This window comes from Symphalangus syndactylus, chromosome 11 (genome assembly GCF_028878055.3).
Source record: "Symphalangus syndactylus isolate Jambi chromosome 11, NHGRI_mSymSyn1-v2.1_pri, whole genome shotgun sequence".
Lineage (NCBI taxonomy): Eukaryota > Metazoa > Chordata > Mammalia > Primates > Hylobatidae > Symphalangus > Symphalangus syndactylus.
In genome coordinates this window covers 129868612-129882537 of record NC_072433.2, presented here as the reverse complement: position 1 = coordinate 129882537, position 13926 = coordinate 129868612, and the positions used below count along the sequence as shown (strand labels likewise).

At 48.6% G+C, this 13926-nt stretch overlaps 1 protein-coding gene and 1 long non-coding RNA gene across 4 annotated transcripts in view; one reads left to right on the top strand and one right to left on the bottom strand.

The window, feature by feature from the left end:
• Positions 1 to 7251: 7251 nt before the first annotated feature.
• Positions 7252 to 13926, bottom strand: part of ATP2C2 (ATPase secretory pathway Ca2+ transporting 2) — an 89659-nt gene continuing 82984 nt past the window's right edge. For 2 of the 3 annotated variants that reach the window (XM_055299738.2, XM_055299739.2), the window contains 6 exons: positions 13211 to 13279; positions 13013 to 13129; positions 11623 to 11770; positions 9682 to 9780; positions 9365 to 9506; positions 7252 to 7884 (listed from right to left, as the gene is read on the bottom strand). In XM_055299738.2, coding sequence (XP_055155713.1) covers positions 7766 to 7884; positions 9365 to 9506; positions 9682 to 9780; positions 11623 to 11770; positions 13013 to 13129; positions 13211 to 13279 — 694 coding nt within the window. In that variant the 3' untranslated portion in view covers positions 7252 to 7765. Of the gene's footprint in view, positions 7885 to 9364; positions 9507 to 9681; positions 9781 to 11622; positions 11771 to 12807; positions 12895 to 13012; positions 13130 to 13210; positions 13280 to 13926 lie in introns of all 3 variants that reach the window. The other variant, XM_055299737.2, reaches the window with a different exon arrangement.
• Positions 12714 to 13869, top strand: LOC134731763 (uncharacterized). Its single transcript, XR_010114354.1, has 2 exons — positions 12714 to 12825; positions 12931 to 13869. It is a non-coding gene; the product is annotated as an uncharacterized lncRNA (long non-coding RNA).

The following is a 13926-nucleotide window of genomic DNA, read 5'->3' as shown; positions in this document are numbered from 1 at the left end:
CCAGGCCTGGCTAACTTTTTTGTATTTTTACTGGAGATGGGGTTTCACCGTGTTAGCCAGGATGGTCTTGATCTCCTGACCTTGTGATCCATCTGCCTCAGCCTCCCAAAATGCTGGGATTACAGGCGTGAGCCACTGTGCCCGACCACGTTCCTGCTTTTCTACAACCTCATCAGCATCTATTGTTTCTTGACATTTTAATAATTGCCATACTGACTGGCATGAGATGGTATATACCACGTTTTCTTTATCCGTCCATCTATTGGTGGATGTTTACGTTGTGTCTACATCTTTGCTATTGTGAATAGTGCTGCAGTAAATGTGGGCATGCAGGTATCCCTTTGACACACTGATTATTTTCCTTTGAATAAATACTCAGTAGTGGGATTGCTGGATGGGATGATATTTAGTGATACTGGGCTCTGTTTTTTTTCATGTAGCTGTTGGCCATTATGTGTCTTCTTTTGAGAAATGTCTATTCATGTCCTTTGTCTACTTTTTAATGAGATAGTTTATTTTTAAATTGTTGGGTTCCTGGAGTGTTTTCCCTGTTTTCTTCCAAGTAGTTTTATAGTTTTGGACCTTACATTTAAATCTTAGTCCATCTTCATCTGGTTTTTATAGATGGTGAGAGGTAGGGGTTTCATTCTTCTGCATATGGATATCCAGTTTTCCCAGCACCATTTATTGAAGAGACTCTCGTTACCGCAGTGTATGTTTTTGGCAACTTTGTTGAACTAAGTTGGCTGTAGATATGTAGACTTATTTCTCGTTTCTCTATTCTGTTCCATTGGTCCATGTGTCTTTTTTTTTTTTTTTTTTTTAAGCCAATACCATGCTATTTTGGTTACTATAGCCTTGTAATAGATTTTGAAGTGAGGTGGTGTGATGTCTGCAACCTTGTTCTTTTTGCCCAGGATTGCTTAGGCTACTCGGGCTCTCTTTTGGTTCCATATGAACTTTAGGATTGGTTTTTAATTTTGTGAAAAATGACACATTTTGATAGGGATGGCATTGACTCTCTAGATGGCTTTGGGCATTATGGTCATTTTAATGGTATTAGTTCTGATCCATGACCATGGGATGTTTTCCATTTGTTTGTGTCCTCTTCAATGTCTTTCATTAGTGCTTTGTAGTTTTCCTTGTATAGATATTTTACTTCTTGGTTAAATTTATTCCTAGGTTTTTTTTTTTTATAGTAATTGTCAGTGGGGTTATTGTCTTGAATTCTTTCTCAGGTATTCCATTATTGGTATGTAGAAACACTATTGATTTTTGTATGTTGATTTTGTATCCTGTAACTTTACTGAATTTATGAGATCTAATAGTTTTTTGATGGAGTCTTTCTAGATATCGGATCATGTCATCAGCCAAAAGGGACAATTTGAGTTCCTCTTTGCCAGTTGGGATGCTTTTTATTTCTTCGTCTTGCCTGATGGCTCTGGTTAGACTTCCAATATTATGTTGCGTAGAAGTGGTAAAAGTGGGCATCCTTGTCTTGCTCCAGTTCTTAGAAGAAAGGCTTTCAGCTTTTTCTCATTCAGGATGATGTTAGCTGTGGGTTTGTCATATATGGTCTTGATTATGTTGAGATATGTCCCTTCTGTCTAGTTTGTTGACAGTTTTTTTTTTTCAGGAAGGAATGTCATATTTTATCAAATGCTTTTACTGCATTAATTTACTAATTGATTATATCTGATCATATGGTTTTTGTCCTTCATTCTGTTAATGTGATGTATCACATTTATTGATTTCTGTATGTTGAACCATCCTTGCATAACTGGGATAAATCTCACTTTATTATGGTGTATTATTTTTGTTTTGTTTTGCTTTTTGAGATGGAATATTGCTTTGTCACTCAGGCTGGAGTGCAGTGGCACAATCTCGGCTCACTGCAACGTCCACCCCCTATGTTCAAGCGAATCTCCTGCCTCAGCCTCCCAAGTAGTGGGGATTACAGGCACCCACCACCACACCTGACTAATTTTTGTATTTTTACTAGAGACAGGGTTTCACCATGTTGGCCAGGCTGGTCTCGAACTCCAGGCTTCAAGTGATCCACCTGACTTGACCTCCCAAAGTGCTGGGATTACAGGTGTGAGCCACCACACCTGGCCTATTTTCTTTTCTTTTTTTTTTTTTTTTTTTTTGACGTGCTGTTGGATTCAGTTTGCTAGTGTTTTGTTGAGGATAGCTTGCTTGGATGCTAAATGGCAGCAGTGGGCCAGGTGGCTGGGCTCTTGGGCTCCTGGGCAGCCAAAGTGGCATAGGAGATGGCAGTGGCAATGGCAGGGTAATCCTCTGGGTCCCCAGTAGTGTACGCAGGTAGTGGTGGTAGCTGTGATGAGCTGGGTGGGCCAGTCTCCAGGCCCACAGGTGGCACGTGCAGGTAGATGCCAACTAGTGCAGGTAGTGGCAGGGTGGGTGAATCCAACCTCAGCAGCCTGGGAGGAGTGCTCAGGTACCAATAGTGGTGGCCTCGGCCAAGCTTGTTCTGAGGTCTTGTGTTTTCATTTTCCTAGATTGCATTTAGTTACTAATTTTGCTTTTATATTATTTCTTCCTGCTTTTTTTTTTTTTTTTTCAGTTTTTTGAGTTATTTTACTAAATAAAAAATAATGGAAGTAAATGAATACATAAAACTATTACTTTTTTCTTGGGCCCTGAGTTATTTTGCAGTATTGTATAGATACTGACAGGTGTGTGTTGATCATAAGCTTCTAGATTTTCTGTGGCCTTCATTTTGATTTCCACTTGTACCCAAGAGTTTTTAAATTTTGGTATGCTAGAGAATTTCCCCTAGTCCTGTTACGCGTCTTTAATTACATTGCATAGTGATTAGAGATGTCATCTGTATTACTATTTTTTTGAGACAGAGCCTTGCTTTGTTGCCCAGGCTGGAGTGCAGTGGTGTGATCTCAGCTCACTGCTACCTCTGCCTCCCAGGTTCAAGCAATTCTCCTACCTCAGCCTCCGGAGTATCTTGGATTACAGGCGCCCCCCACCACGCCCAGCTAATTTTTTTATTTTTAGTAGAGATGGGGTTTTGCTATGTTGCCCAGGCTGGTCTCAAACTCCTTACCTCAAGTGATCCAACCGCCTCGGCCTCCCAAAGTTCTGGGATTATAGGTCTGAGCCACCACACCCGGCCAAGAAGTCATCTATGTTAGATCTACTCTTTGGAATCATTTTGAGGTTTTGTGTCATGTGGTAAGTTAATCTCCTAATGAATTTTCTGTATCCTTTGCATGAATTTCCCATACTGTTTCCTCTTTAAATTTGGATGTTCTGTTGGTACATAGTCTGGCCTATGGATTTTTCAGTGGTGATTATATCTTGTTAAATTTCCTTCTTGGTCTCCCTGAATGCTTTTGGCCTTTCTTTTAATCTTGTCTGAGTAGACTGTGTCACCTCTGTCATGTGTGTTGTTTGCCTTTACCTGGTGTATTTTTGCTCTATGAGTATGTCTTCTTATACTCTTTATTTTGAAATAATTTTAGATTCATATAGACTTAAAAAAATTGTACAGGAGTTTCTCTCATTCCATGAGTGAGTGGATAAAGAAATTGTGGTACATCCATGCAGTGGAATACTACTCAGCCATGAAAATGAATGCACACAAAACAACTTGAAGGGACCTTACAGGTATTATGCTTAGTGACAAAAGCCAGTCTTAAAAGGTTCTATACCATGATTCCATTTACGTAACAGTATTGAAGGAACAACATTATAGTGATGAAGAAGGGGTTAGAGGTTGCTGGGATTAGGAGGGTGTTACTATAAAAAGTAAGGAGGAGTTTTTCAGGGGCGATGGAAGTTTTGCCTCCTGATTGTAGCAGTGGTTACCTGAATTGATGTGTGTCATACAATTTCATAGAACTTGTGGGGGGCAGGAAACCACCCTTAGACCCAGTGATTTGCTAGAAAGACTCAGGACTCAGAAACTGTTGAGCTCAAAGGGAGAGGGTGACCAGTCTCTGCAGTTGCAGCCCTGGGGCTGTTCTAATCTGTATCTTTTCCTGGTAATAGACATGGCTGTGAGCATGACAGGTGTCAGTGAGCTCTGTGTGCCTCATCAATGAATCATCCAACCTGAAGATGGTCGTGGGAAACTCTTGGACCTGCAGTCACTATCAGAAGTCCTGGGCAGACTTGGCCAGCCACCTGGAGCACTGTGCCCTTAAACTCAGGTTTGCCTAAGATCAGGTACTATGTAAAAACCAGTGAAATTGAAATAGGTCTGCTGATAACAATATCATACCAAGCTTGTTAGAACAAGTTTATCTGTGTCTAAACAAACAAACAAACAAAAAAAACCCTGAGATTTTGATGGTAATTGTGTTTAAACCTAATACAACAATCTGGGGAGAATTGATACTTTTTTTTTTTTTGAGACACGCAAATAGTATTCAATTTTAAATTTCAGTTTCCAGTTGTTCATTGCTAATGTATAGAAATACGACTGCTTTTTGTGTGTTAACCTTGTATCTTGTGGCTTTACTAAACTCGTTAATTCTAGGAGGGTTTTTCTTTTTTAAAAAGATTTGTTGGGATTTTCTGTGTGGACAATTCTGTTATCTGTGATTTTCTCCTTTCCAGGCTCTTTTCTAATGCCTTTTAACTTTTCTTGCCATATCACACTGGCTAGGACTTCTAATACTATGCTGAATAGGAGTGGTGAGGCTGGTCACCCTTGGACCTTATCCTGTGGGGAAAGAATTCAGTTTTTCATCATTAAGTATGATGTTAGCTATAGGTTTTTTCTAGATGTTCTTTATCAGGTTGAAGAAAAAGTTTCCTTCAATTCCTAGTTTGAGAGTTTTTATTACAAATGGAGATTGAATTTTATCAAATGCCTTTTCTGCATTAATTGATATAACCATGTGTTTTTCCTTTTTCAGGCTATTAATATAGTGAGTTATATTGGTTTTTGAATGTTGAGCTTTTCAGTTATATTGGGTCTGAATGTTGAACTTTTCAATGTTTGAATTCCATTCCTCAATTAACCCCACCTTGTCATGGTGTCTTATATTCTTCGTACCTGGCTAGATCTGATTTACTAATATTTTGTTGAGGATTTTCGTGCATATATTCATAAGGGATGTTGGTCTCTAGTATTTTTCTCTAGTTTTGGTATCAGAGTGATTGTTGACCTCATAAAATGAGAAGTGCTCGGTCCCCTTTTATTTTTGGAATACAATGTATAGAATTGACATTTCTTTACAAGTTTAGTAATATTCACCAGTGAAATCATCTGGCTTCAAAAACTGCCTTTTTTGGAAGGGTTTCAACTTCAGCTTATCTATTTCATCTTCAGTGAGTTTTGGTAGTTTCTGGTTTTCAAGGAATTGGTTTATTTCATCCAATTTGTTGAATTTAGGTACATAAAGATGTACATAGTATTATTTCTTATTGTTGGAATGTCTTGAAGGGTTTGTGGTGATATACTTTTTCATTCCTGACAATGGTCATTTCTCTTCCCTTTTTTCTTTGATAAGCTTATTGCAAGACTGATAGTTTTATTGATCTTTTTGAAGAACTAGGTTTTGATTGATTTTCCTCTATTTTTCCTTTTCCTTTGATTTCTGCTCTTTATTTTGGTGAGTGTTTCTATGCTACTCATGAATGGGGTGTTCTACATATGTAAATCAAGCTAAGTTGCTTAATGGTGTTGTTCAAGTCTACTGTGTCCTTAATGAAAAGATCTTAGTTTTAATGTATTCTAATTTATATTTTATTGTTAGCATTTTGTGTCTTATTACAATTTTATCCCTAAAGTTTTATATGGTATAAGCAAGAGTTAAGAGTAATTTTTGTTGTTATTGCAAATATCAATCGACCCTGGTTTTTCGATTAGTTATTTTTAAATGGGAAGTAAATTTCCTGGGCCAGCAGTGTGCCCAAGGATCCTGAAAAGTAGAGCAGGAAGTCTCCCTGACTCAGGCGGAGGCCTGCTTAGCAGACTGTGTAAGTGGCACAATTCAGCCTTGACCTCTTAGTGGTTCCAGGGGTTGGCAGCTTCTGGGACGACAGCCCCACGGCTCAAAAGGTTTCTTCTCCAGCCAGCCCTGTGTCTGCGTCTCACTAGGAATGGCCCGTCTCTGCATCTCCTCCTGTGGCCCTGGTGTCACAGGTTGGGCTGGAGAGGGGCTTCTTCCCAGGCTGTGAATCCTACCATGGAGGACTTTGGACTCTGCCTAGAACCCTGGCCGGGGTCCACTCTGAGCTTCCTTATCTTGGTCTGACCCAGCTGTCACCACCCCCGGTAGCCCTTTTCATAGCTACTGTGGCTGGGTGCAGTGGTTACTTTTATCTGACAACTTGGCCAGGCCAAGTTGATTTTCGTCAAACACTGGTCTAGATGGCGCTGTGTAACTAACATGTAAGTCTGTAGATTTGAAGTAAAACAGATTATCCTTCATAATGTGAGTAGGCCTCATCCAATCAGTTGAAGACTACAAGAGGAAGAGGCTGAACTCCCTTGAGGAGGAGGAAATACTGCCCCCAGCCTGCATCCCCAGCTCTTCCCTGGGTCTCCAGGATGCTGGCCTGCCCTCAAGATATTAGACTTGCCACACCCCAAAATCCTATGAGCCCGTTCCTTAAAACAATCTCCCTCCAACCTGTTGGTTCTGTTTCTCTAGTGAGGCCTGACTAGTAACTGGGGGGTTCTAGCTCTGGCCTCATTTCCTGAGAGATGGGGACGGAGTTCCCCTTCTGGTTCTCTTTGGTGGTTCTGGTGTGGCTTCAGGCAGAAGAACAGCATGGAGACCTCTCTCCTCTGCCATCTTTCACGTGGAAGAGCAGATCGGTTTTTGGAAATCTTTGGGGCAGTGGGAAATCAAGCTAGTCTGCAGGCAGCAGGAGATACTGCAGTTCCTGGTTCCGGGGAGAAGGGCCACTTTTTGAGAGAGAATCTTGCTTTGTTGCTCATGCTGCAGTGCAGTGGTACAATCTCTGCCTCCTGGACTCAAGCCATTCTCGTGCCTCAGCTTCCTGAGTAGCTGGGATTAACAGATGTGCATCATCGCGCCTGGCTTTTTTTTTTTTTAATTTTTAGTAGAGACAGGGTTTTGCTGTGTTGGCCAGGCTGGCCTCAAGTGATCCACCTGCCTTGGCCTCGCAAAGTACTGGGATTACACAGGTGTGAGCCACCAGGCCCAGCCCTACTCTTTATCTCCAAAAGCTAAGGCCTTCCTGTAGGCCATTCACCATGGATTGCTACTCACCACCCCACATGACCATTAACACACGGCTGTGGGTTTCCAACCTGGCCTCTTGTATGAAAAGCCCTAGGTAAACACATCAAAATAATAACTAGTCCCCGGCATAGCACTTTATTTAAAAAGCGCTCATTTTACGATGAGGAAATGGGGCCTCCAGGAGGACAATGGGCAGAGTATGACCCTCCTACCCACTGCCTCTCAGAAGCCCCTTGTATCTGCCACGAGTGGCCTGCCTCACTGCAAGCTGTGGCACAGATACGTAGTTAGACATGCTTAATAAAAATCATTGTGATTTAATAGTGTGATGTTTCTGTACAGGCCCCTCCCTGTCTGCCCCAGAGCCAGCAGGAGCGCTCGATGGATGTGGGCCTGGGTCCCTGGAGCCCACGAGATTCCTGCAGCTTTCCCAGGAGGAAAAACTGATCCGGTGACAGAAGGCTGCGGCATCCTAAAAGTCTGCCCTGAAGAGTGGACACGGCAGGGGCCACAGTCACATCCAGATCGAGAGGATGAGGGAAGGTGCCGCAGAGTGAGGTCCACTACACATCTTCAGGGTGCGTCTGGACTCTCTCGGTGCTGCAACAGTATTTTTCACATAGTTTGAGGAGCTCTGACAAAATGAAGACGGATGAGGCCAATCCAGTTAAAAACAGCAAATCTGCCAAAGGAGAAAACAGAAAAGAGTCAGGACATGCTGCAGCTGTGCTGCGCCGGCAGGAAGCACCTTCCCTGCCAGTCCTCCTGATAAAGTGAGAGGTGCGGAGGACCAGCCCTTTTCCTTCCCCTGAAGGCAGGGAGATCTTCCCAACCCAGGATCCAAAATGCTGCAGTTCCAGAAGGGCCTGCCTGTCCTTCCAGGCAAACGCCAGGCAGCTCCAGAGCAGAGGGTGGGTCTGGCAGGCAGCTGAGAACATGTTATGGACTCGGGCTGGAAGGGGAATGAGTTTTCGTTCTCGACAGCAGCTGTCCCAGCGCTCTGCTGTTTGCAAATGTCCCAAGTGACCAGTCCGGGCTCCCTGTCCCGTGCACTCCGACACATTCCCTGGGATGAATTCCCAGCGTCTCCCTCTCTTCCTGTCACATGCTATTGTGAGGAATGATCCCTGGCTCCCTGTTGATCATTCCTGATGTACGGGCTGCCCAAGCACAACCCCTTCAGCCGTGGGAAGCCAACTTCCTTCCCAGCAGGTGGAAACAGCCAGTGAACAGAGTGTTTTGGGGGGGTCCTCTTGTCCGTTCCTACAGGGCATTCACTGGTGACCCACACTGACACTGCTTTTTGGAGGACAGGGCAGAGCTGACCATCCCAGTCTTGCCTGGAGGTCATCGGACCGTTGTCACTGCAGCCTCAGGTCTGATGGATACTCCCATGACCCTCCCGATCTGGGCCACGACCCTCTCTGGGGCCTGCCGGGGGGGTGGGCCCATGGGGGCTGCCTCACTGGCCTCCCTCGTCCTCTATTCTGGGATAGGGGTGGCTCTCAGCACCCTGGGGAAAAGGGTGGGGTCGATGACTTGTCCCTGGCTCCCTCTTCCACCCAACCTTCCCCTCGCCCCATGCCTGCCATAACCGCAGCTACAGAGAAAGGTGCTACGCTCGCTTGGTGGACAATGTCGGGGAGTCCCCTGGGCTCCACACCAGGGCGTGTGCCCTTGGAAAGCCATGGTGACTGCATCATGTCCCTTTCAGCCAAAACTAGAAGACAGCCCAGCTCCCTGTCTTCAGGTGACCAGATCTCTAAGTGACACTACTGGCCCCAGGGTCAAGTCCAGGCTCCCCAGCTGGGGCACATCCCAGGCTGAGTCCAGGCCTTGCACAGCTCCCTCCTTCCTCCCTGCACATGCTCTGAGCCTCCAGCCCGACACCTGGGATGCCGATGCCCCTTGGGCCCCAGACCCTACTCTTGAGTGAGAGGCCTCTTCCTGGGGATTTGTGTGTGTCCTCTGTGCCTCCCTCACATCACCCACATTAGAGTCCCTTCCTGGGAGGACAGAAGGGCACTGAAGAGACAGCCAGCCCCTGGTGAGCTCCGCTTTCCCGCACTGACCCCTCCTGGGCTGCAGTTCCCTACCCGGCAGCTGCCGCCCCCTACAGCCCTGGTCTGAGGTCACCTGTCGTTCCCGTCCCCGCCACTCACCAAGCGCTCCCAGGTTCTCCGTCTGGAAGACCCTCTGCAGCGGGGGGATGTAAATGACCGCCAGCTGCCCTAGGATGGACCCGAGGACAGAGTAGAGGAACATGTGGTTCCGGAGAAAGCCGATCTCAAATATCAACTTGGTCTGCAGGGAGAAGGTCACATGGGGGATTGTGTGCTGTCTACACCCCAGGTACAGGCAGGGGAGCTCTGGCTGCCCACGCTGAGCCAGAGCCTCTCAATGCTGTGGGCAGGGCCGGGGCGTTGCTGTTGAGAACACGCTGCAGCTCTGCAGCGAGGAGGGTCAGCCCGGGTCTCACCTGAGAGCGGCAGGTCAAGGCATTGAAGAGATCAAAAAACACAAAACAAGTGAACGTCATCGTCGTGGTGCGGGGAGTGCTTGCTCTGTCTTCAGGCATCTGGAAGGTGAGCGCAGAGTTGAGAGGTTAGGCGGGAAGACATGCGCCAGCCTGCCTCACTGCTCCTGGGGCACGGCTGGGGGCCCCTTGTAACCTCATTAATAGGAATCGGTCACACAGCTTCCTCCAGGTGTGAGGTCAGTGGCTTCTACCCCAGGGTCTCCCCAGCACACGCTGGTTTGCTGCCACCATGAGGATGGGGGGCAGGGCACCGACAGGTGGAAGAAACACCACCTCCTCCAGGAAGGAACTGTCTCCCAGGGAGGTGATGCCACTCCAGTTAAAGCCAGAGTGAACATCATTTCCTACAAGGAAGGCTGAAGGATGGCTGACCCCCTAGCCGATGGGGGCCTGTGAGGTGACTGAGTACAGTTCCGTGAGAGAAGCCCTGGAGTCTTCCCCAGCTCTGAGCCCTGCAGGGTCGCAGGGTATGGCTGGAGCTGAGGTGACACCAGCCCACAGGCAGAAGCTCCTGGGCAGTTCTTTTTTCTGACAGAATCTCCTTCTGTCACCCAGGCTGGAGTGCAGTCATGCCATCTCAGCTCACTGCAACTTCCTGCCTCCCAGGTTCAAGTAATTCTCCCCTCTCAGTCTTCTGAGTAGCTGGGACTACATGCGCCCATCACGCCTGGCTAATTTTTGTATTTTCACTAGTGATGGAGTTTCACCATGTTGGCTAGGCTGGTCTTGAACTCCTCACCTCAGGTGATCCACCCACCTTGGCCTCCTAAAGTGCTGGGATTACAGGTGTGAGCCACCATGCCTGGGTGGCTACTGTTTGTGTTTTCAGTAGAGACAGGGCTTTGCCATGCTGGTGAGGCTGGTCTCGAACTCCTGACCTCAGGTGATCCGCCCGCCTCAGCCTCCCAGAGTGCTGGGATTATAGGCGTGAGCCACTGTGCCCAGCTGGCAGTTCTCACTCAACCTCCCGCCACGTGAGGAGAGGCTCCTCTGCCTGGCGGGGGCAGCAGGCCATGGCTCCCGTCCTGCACTTGGTGGTCAGACCACAGCGCTGAGCCATGAGCTCACAGCTGAGTCTCCTGGAGAATGTGTGTTAAAGTGGAGGCAGGGCGTGGGCAGCTCAATTCTTAGGCTCGTGGGGTGCTGACGCCACTGCTGGGACCCCACTCTGGGGACCGCCGGGTTGGCCCATCTCTTTTACCCCCAGCTGGACAAGCGCAGGGCCTTGATGGCCTTCCCAAGCCAGTAAGACGACAGGGGAAACACAGAGCTGTTCTGCTTGGGGGAGAGGGAGAGCTGGAAGAAAAATGGAGGCAGGGTACCCGGCCAGGGTCCCCTCGTGCTTCCTGCACATGGGCGATCTGCAGTGCGGTCACACGGGTCACCTGCCTCATTTCCCACCTAGGTCATTGCCCGTCCTGGCCCAGAGCTCCCTGAACCTGCAGGCCATGAAAAGGTGACCCAGGCCTAGATCCAAAGCAAACAGTCACCTCTAGAGCGTAACACAGGAGGATCTTTAGCAGATTTCAAATTGTCTCCTGGTGACAAGGGAACAGGGGCCAGCCTGTCCCATGTAGAAAGAAACCTGATGTACGGGGCCTCATGTACATTTCAACTCCCGTCTCGGCAAAGTCATCCCCACCCCGCTGGCCTCTGCAGTTCCCAGGCACACACCTGGCGACCTCCCTTTCAGGGGTCACCCAGTCCCTTTGCCTCATGCTCCCTGGCCTTCTGATGGCACCACATTGTCCGGTGTGTGTACATGTTTGCCTCTCCCAGATGTGAGCTATGGCAGGAGGGCAGGGACTGTAGTCCCCAGCATCTGCACTGCACCAGGGCTTGGAGAACTCTACAGAACAAGCCGGGGTGGCCCTCACCCACCTCCTTCCAGAAGATAAAGAGGGTCCCGCTGATGATGACGGCCGCGGACATGAGGATCTTCAGGATGAGGGCTCTGCTGAGGATGGTGTCCTTCACACTCCGTGGTGGCTGCCTGAGGGCGTCTTTGTCAACGGGCTCCACCCCCAGGCTGCTCCGAACAAGACACAGACACTTTGAAATGAACCAGGAAACAGCTGTACCTGAGCCTCCCAGGCCAAGTTGGCACAAGGAGCAGGGCCAGGCATTTGCTGAACGCCCCCAGGCATCGCACCTGCCCTCCTCGGCACCTTCCAGAAGCCCCACAGCTTGGGTCCATGGGCAGCTGTGCCCGTCCATCTGTCCAGCAGACAGTGAAGGAAGACCACCCAGTAAGGCCAACCACACACAGTTCCATACACCCAGGTGATCTCCATCACCCCGAGGGGCCCCCCTATGTTGGGCCTGGAGAAACAGGCTCCAGGCTCCACCCTCCGCAGGGCCCCTCATCGGCTGAGGGTGACCTGCCTCCAGCCAACTCCACACAGCAGGGTTGAGGCGAGACCAGCAGCGGGGGGTGTGGTGGGAGCTGCCGGGTGAGGCCCCACTGCTCAGACACAGCTGAGGCCAGGTTCGTGGTCCCACTTCTGCTCCCAGGGAGAGCTGGCAGGAGAGGTAACCCCCACACTTGGCTTTGGGAACACAAATGAGGACTCTCTTTCCCTTGGCAGCTGTCACTGGTGATAACAGCAGCACTGAGCTCCAGCGGAAGCATTGGCCCGTGCTCATACTGTTACGCACGCGTGGCCAGCTGGGTCCCCTAACTCCAAAGCGCATTCCTTCCCCCACACCACTTGGCCAGCTTGTTGAAGGGGATATTAAGTCGCAGAGCAGGTGGACTCCTGAGCACCTACTGAGTGGCAAGCCCTTTATCTCTAGACATCAGGATAAAACACAAACTCCGCCTCCATGAAGCTGATGTTCTAAAGGGGAGACAGATCACAATCAGATCCATAAGGAAAAGTGTATGTGTGTGTCTGTGTATATCTTCCTCTCTAGGGAAAAATACAGCAGGATGAGGGGATTGAGTGGGAGTGCAATCAGGGAAGACCTCCTGAAGGCAGTCACTGGAATGAAGAATGAGAACGAGCCACCCAAGTTGCCCAGAAAGAGCATCCAGGCAGAGGGAGCAGAAAGTTCCATCCTCGCCCAGCGCTGCCCACCCAGGTACTTTCTCCTCTGCCTTCTACTCCCAGTCTCACTCCAGTGCAACACACTTCAGTTTTCTGGGAACTCCTGATGGAAAGTGGCTGTATTTGTTCATCCCTATAGCCTTGGGGCACAGTCAGCAGCCCCCTGGAGGAAGCCCCGCAGAGGGGTAAGGAGACACGGCTCCCAGCCAGCCCGGCCTCACCTCTGTGCTGGTGGCCCATCCATGATGATGTTGATCCACAGGATCTGCATGGCGTTGAGGGGACTCGGCAGGTTGAACACGGTGGACAGAGTGATGAGACTCAGGGCGGAGATGCTCCTGCAGGGCACACGCAGCCAATCAGGGGCCGTCCGCCAGGCGTGGCGCTTAATGACACTTGGAATGCTGGCCTCTACTTACGTGCTGAGTTGGAATCGCACAAAGTTTTTGATGTTGTAAAAAATCCCCTTGCCTTCCTCCACTGCACTCCTGCAAGAGGAGAGAGCTGTTTACTCCCGGAGACGACCTGCGGAAGGGCTGGACCAGTGCATCGGCTGCTGCAGGGGGCAGTGGTGACTTGCCCAGATGGACGTTGTACTTGGGCCCCTGCTGGTTCCCTTTGCTGGCATTCTTGGGGACACATTTGTAGGAGACGCTGGTGTTCTAACAGGTGCCCCTCGGCCACTGGGAACTGATCCTCGAGCCATGTTCAGCCTTCTGTGCCCAGGGTACACTCGATGCCTCCAGTTAGTTACACCATAAATTACTCTCCTCCTGAGCTCAGGGACCCCATCCCTGCCTACACTCCCGAAGTGCTCCCTGCGTCTCAGCCATTTACCAAAGAGAAGAGAGACACAGCAAAACCAGTGACACCTAAAAAATGAGGTCCGGAGGACGGTAAGGAGGGAGGGATGGGCAGGCTGAAGGACATTGCCTACTTCTGTCTTTAGAAGGCTCTTCGCGGATGCCCTTTTAAACCTTAACCTGGGGTCACTAATGTAGAAAAACCATCTATGTGCTGCACCCACCCCTGCCACCAGATTTTACTAAAATATTTTGCAAAAGAACTATAGAGCTGATACTATGACCATTTTTTTTTTTTTTTTTGGAAGTGTGTTAAGGCTTCCTCTGGCGAA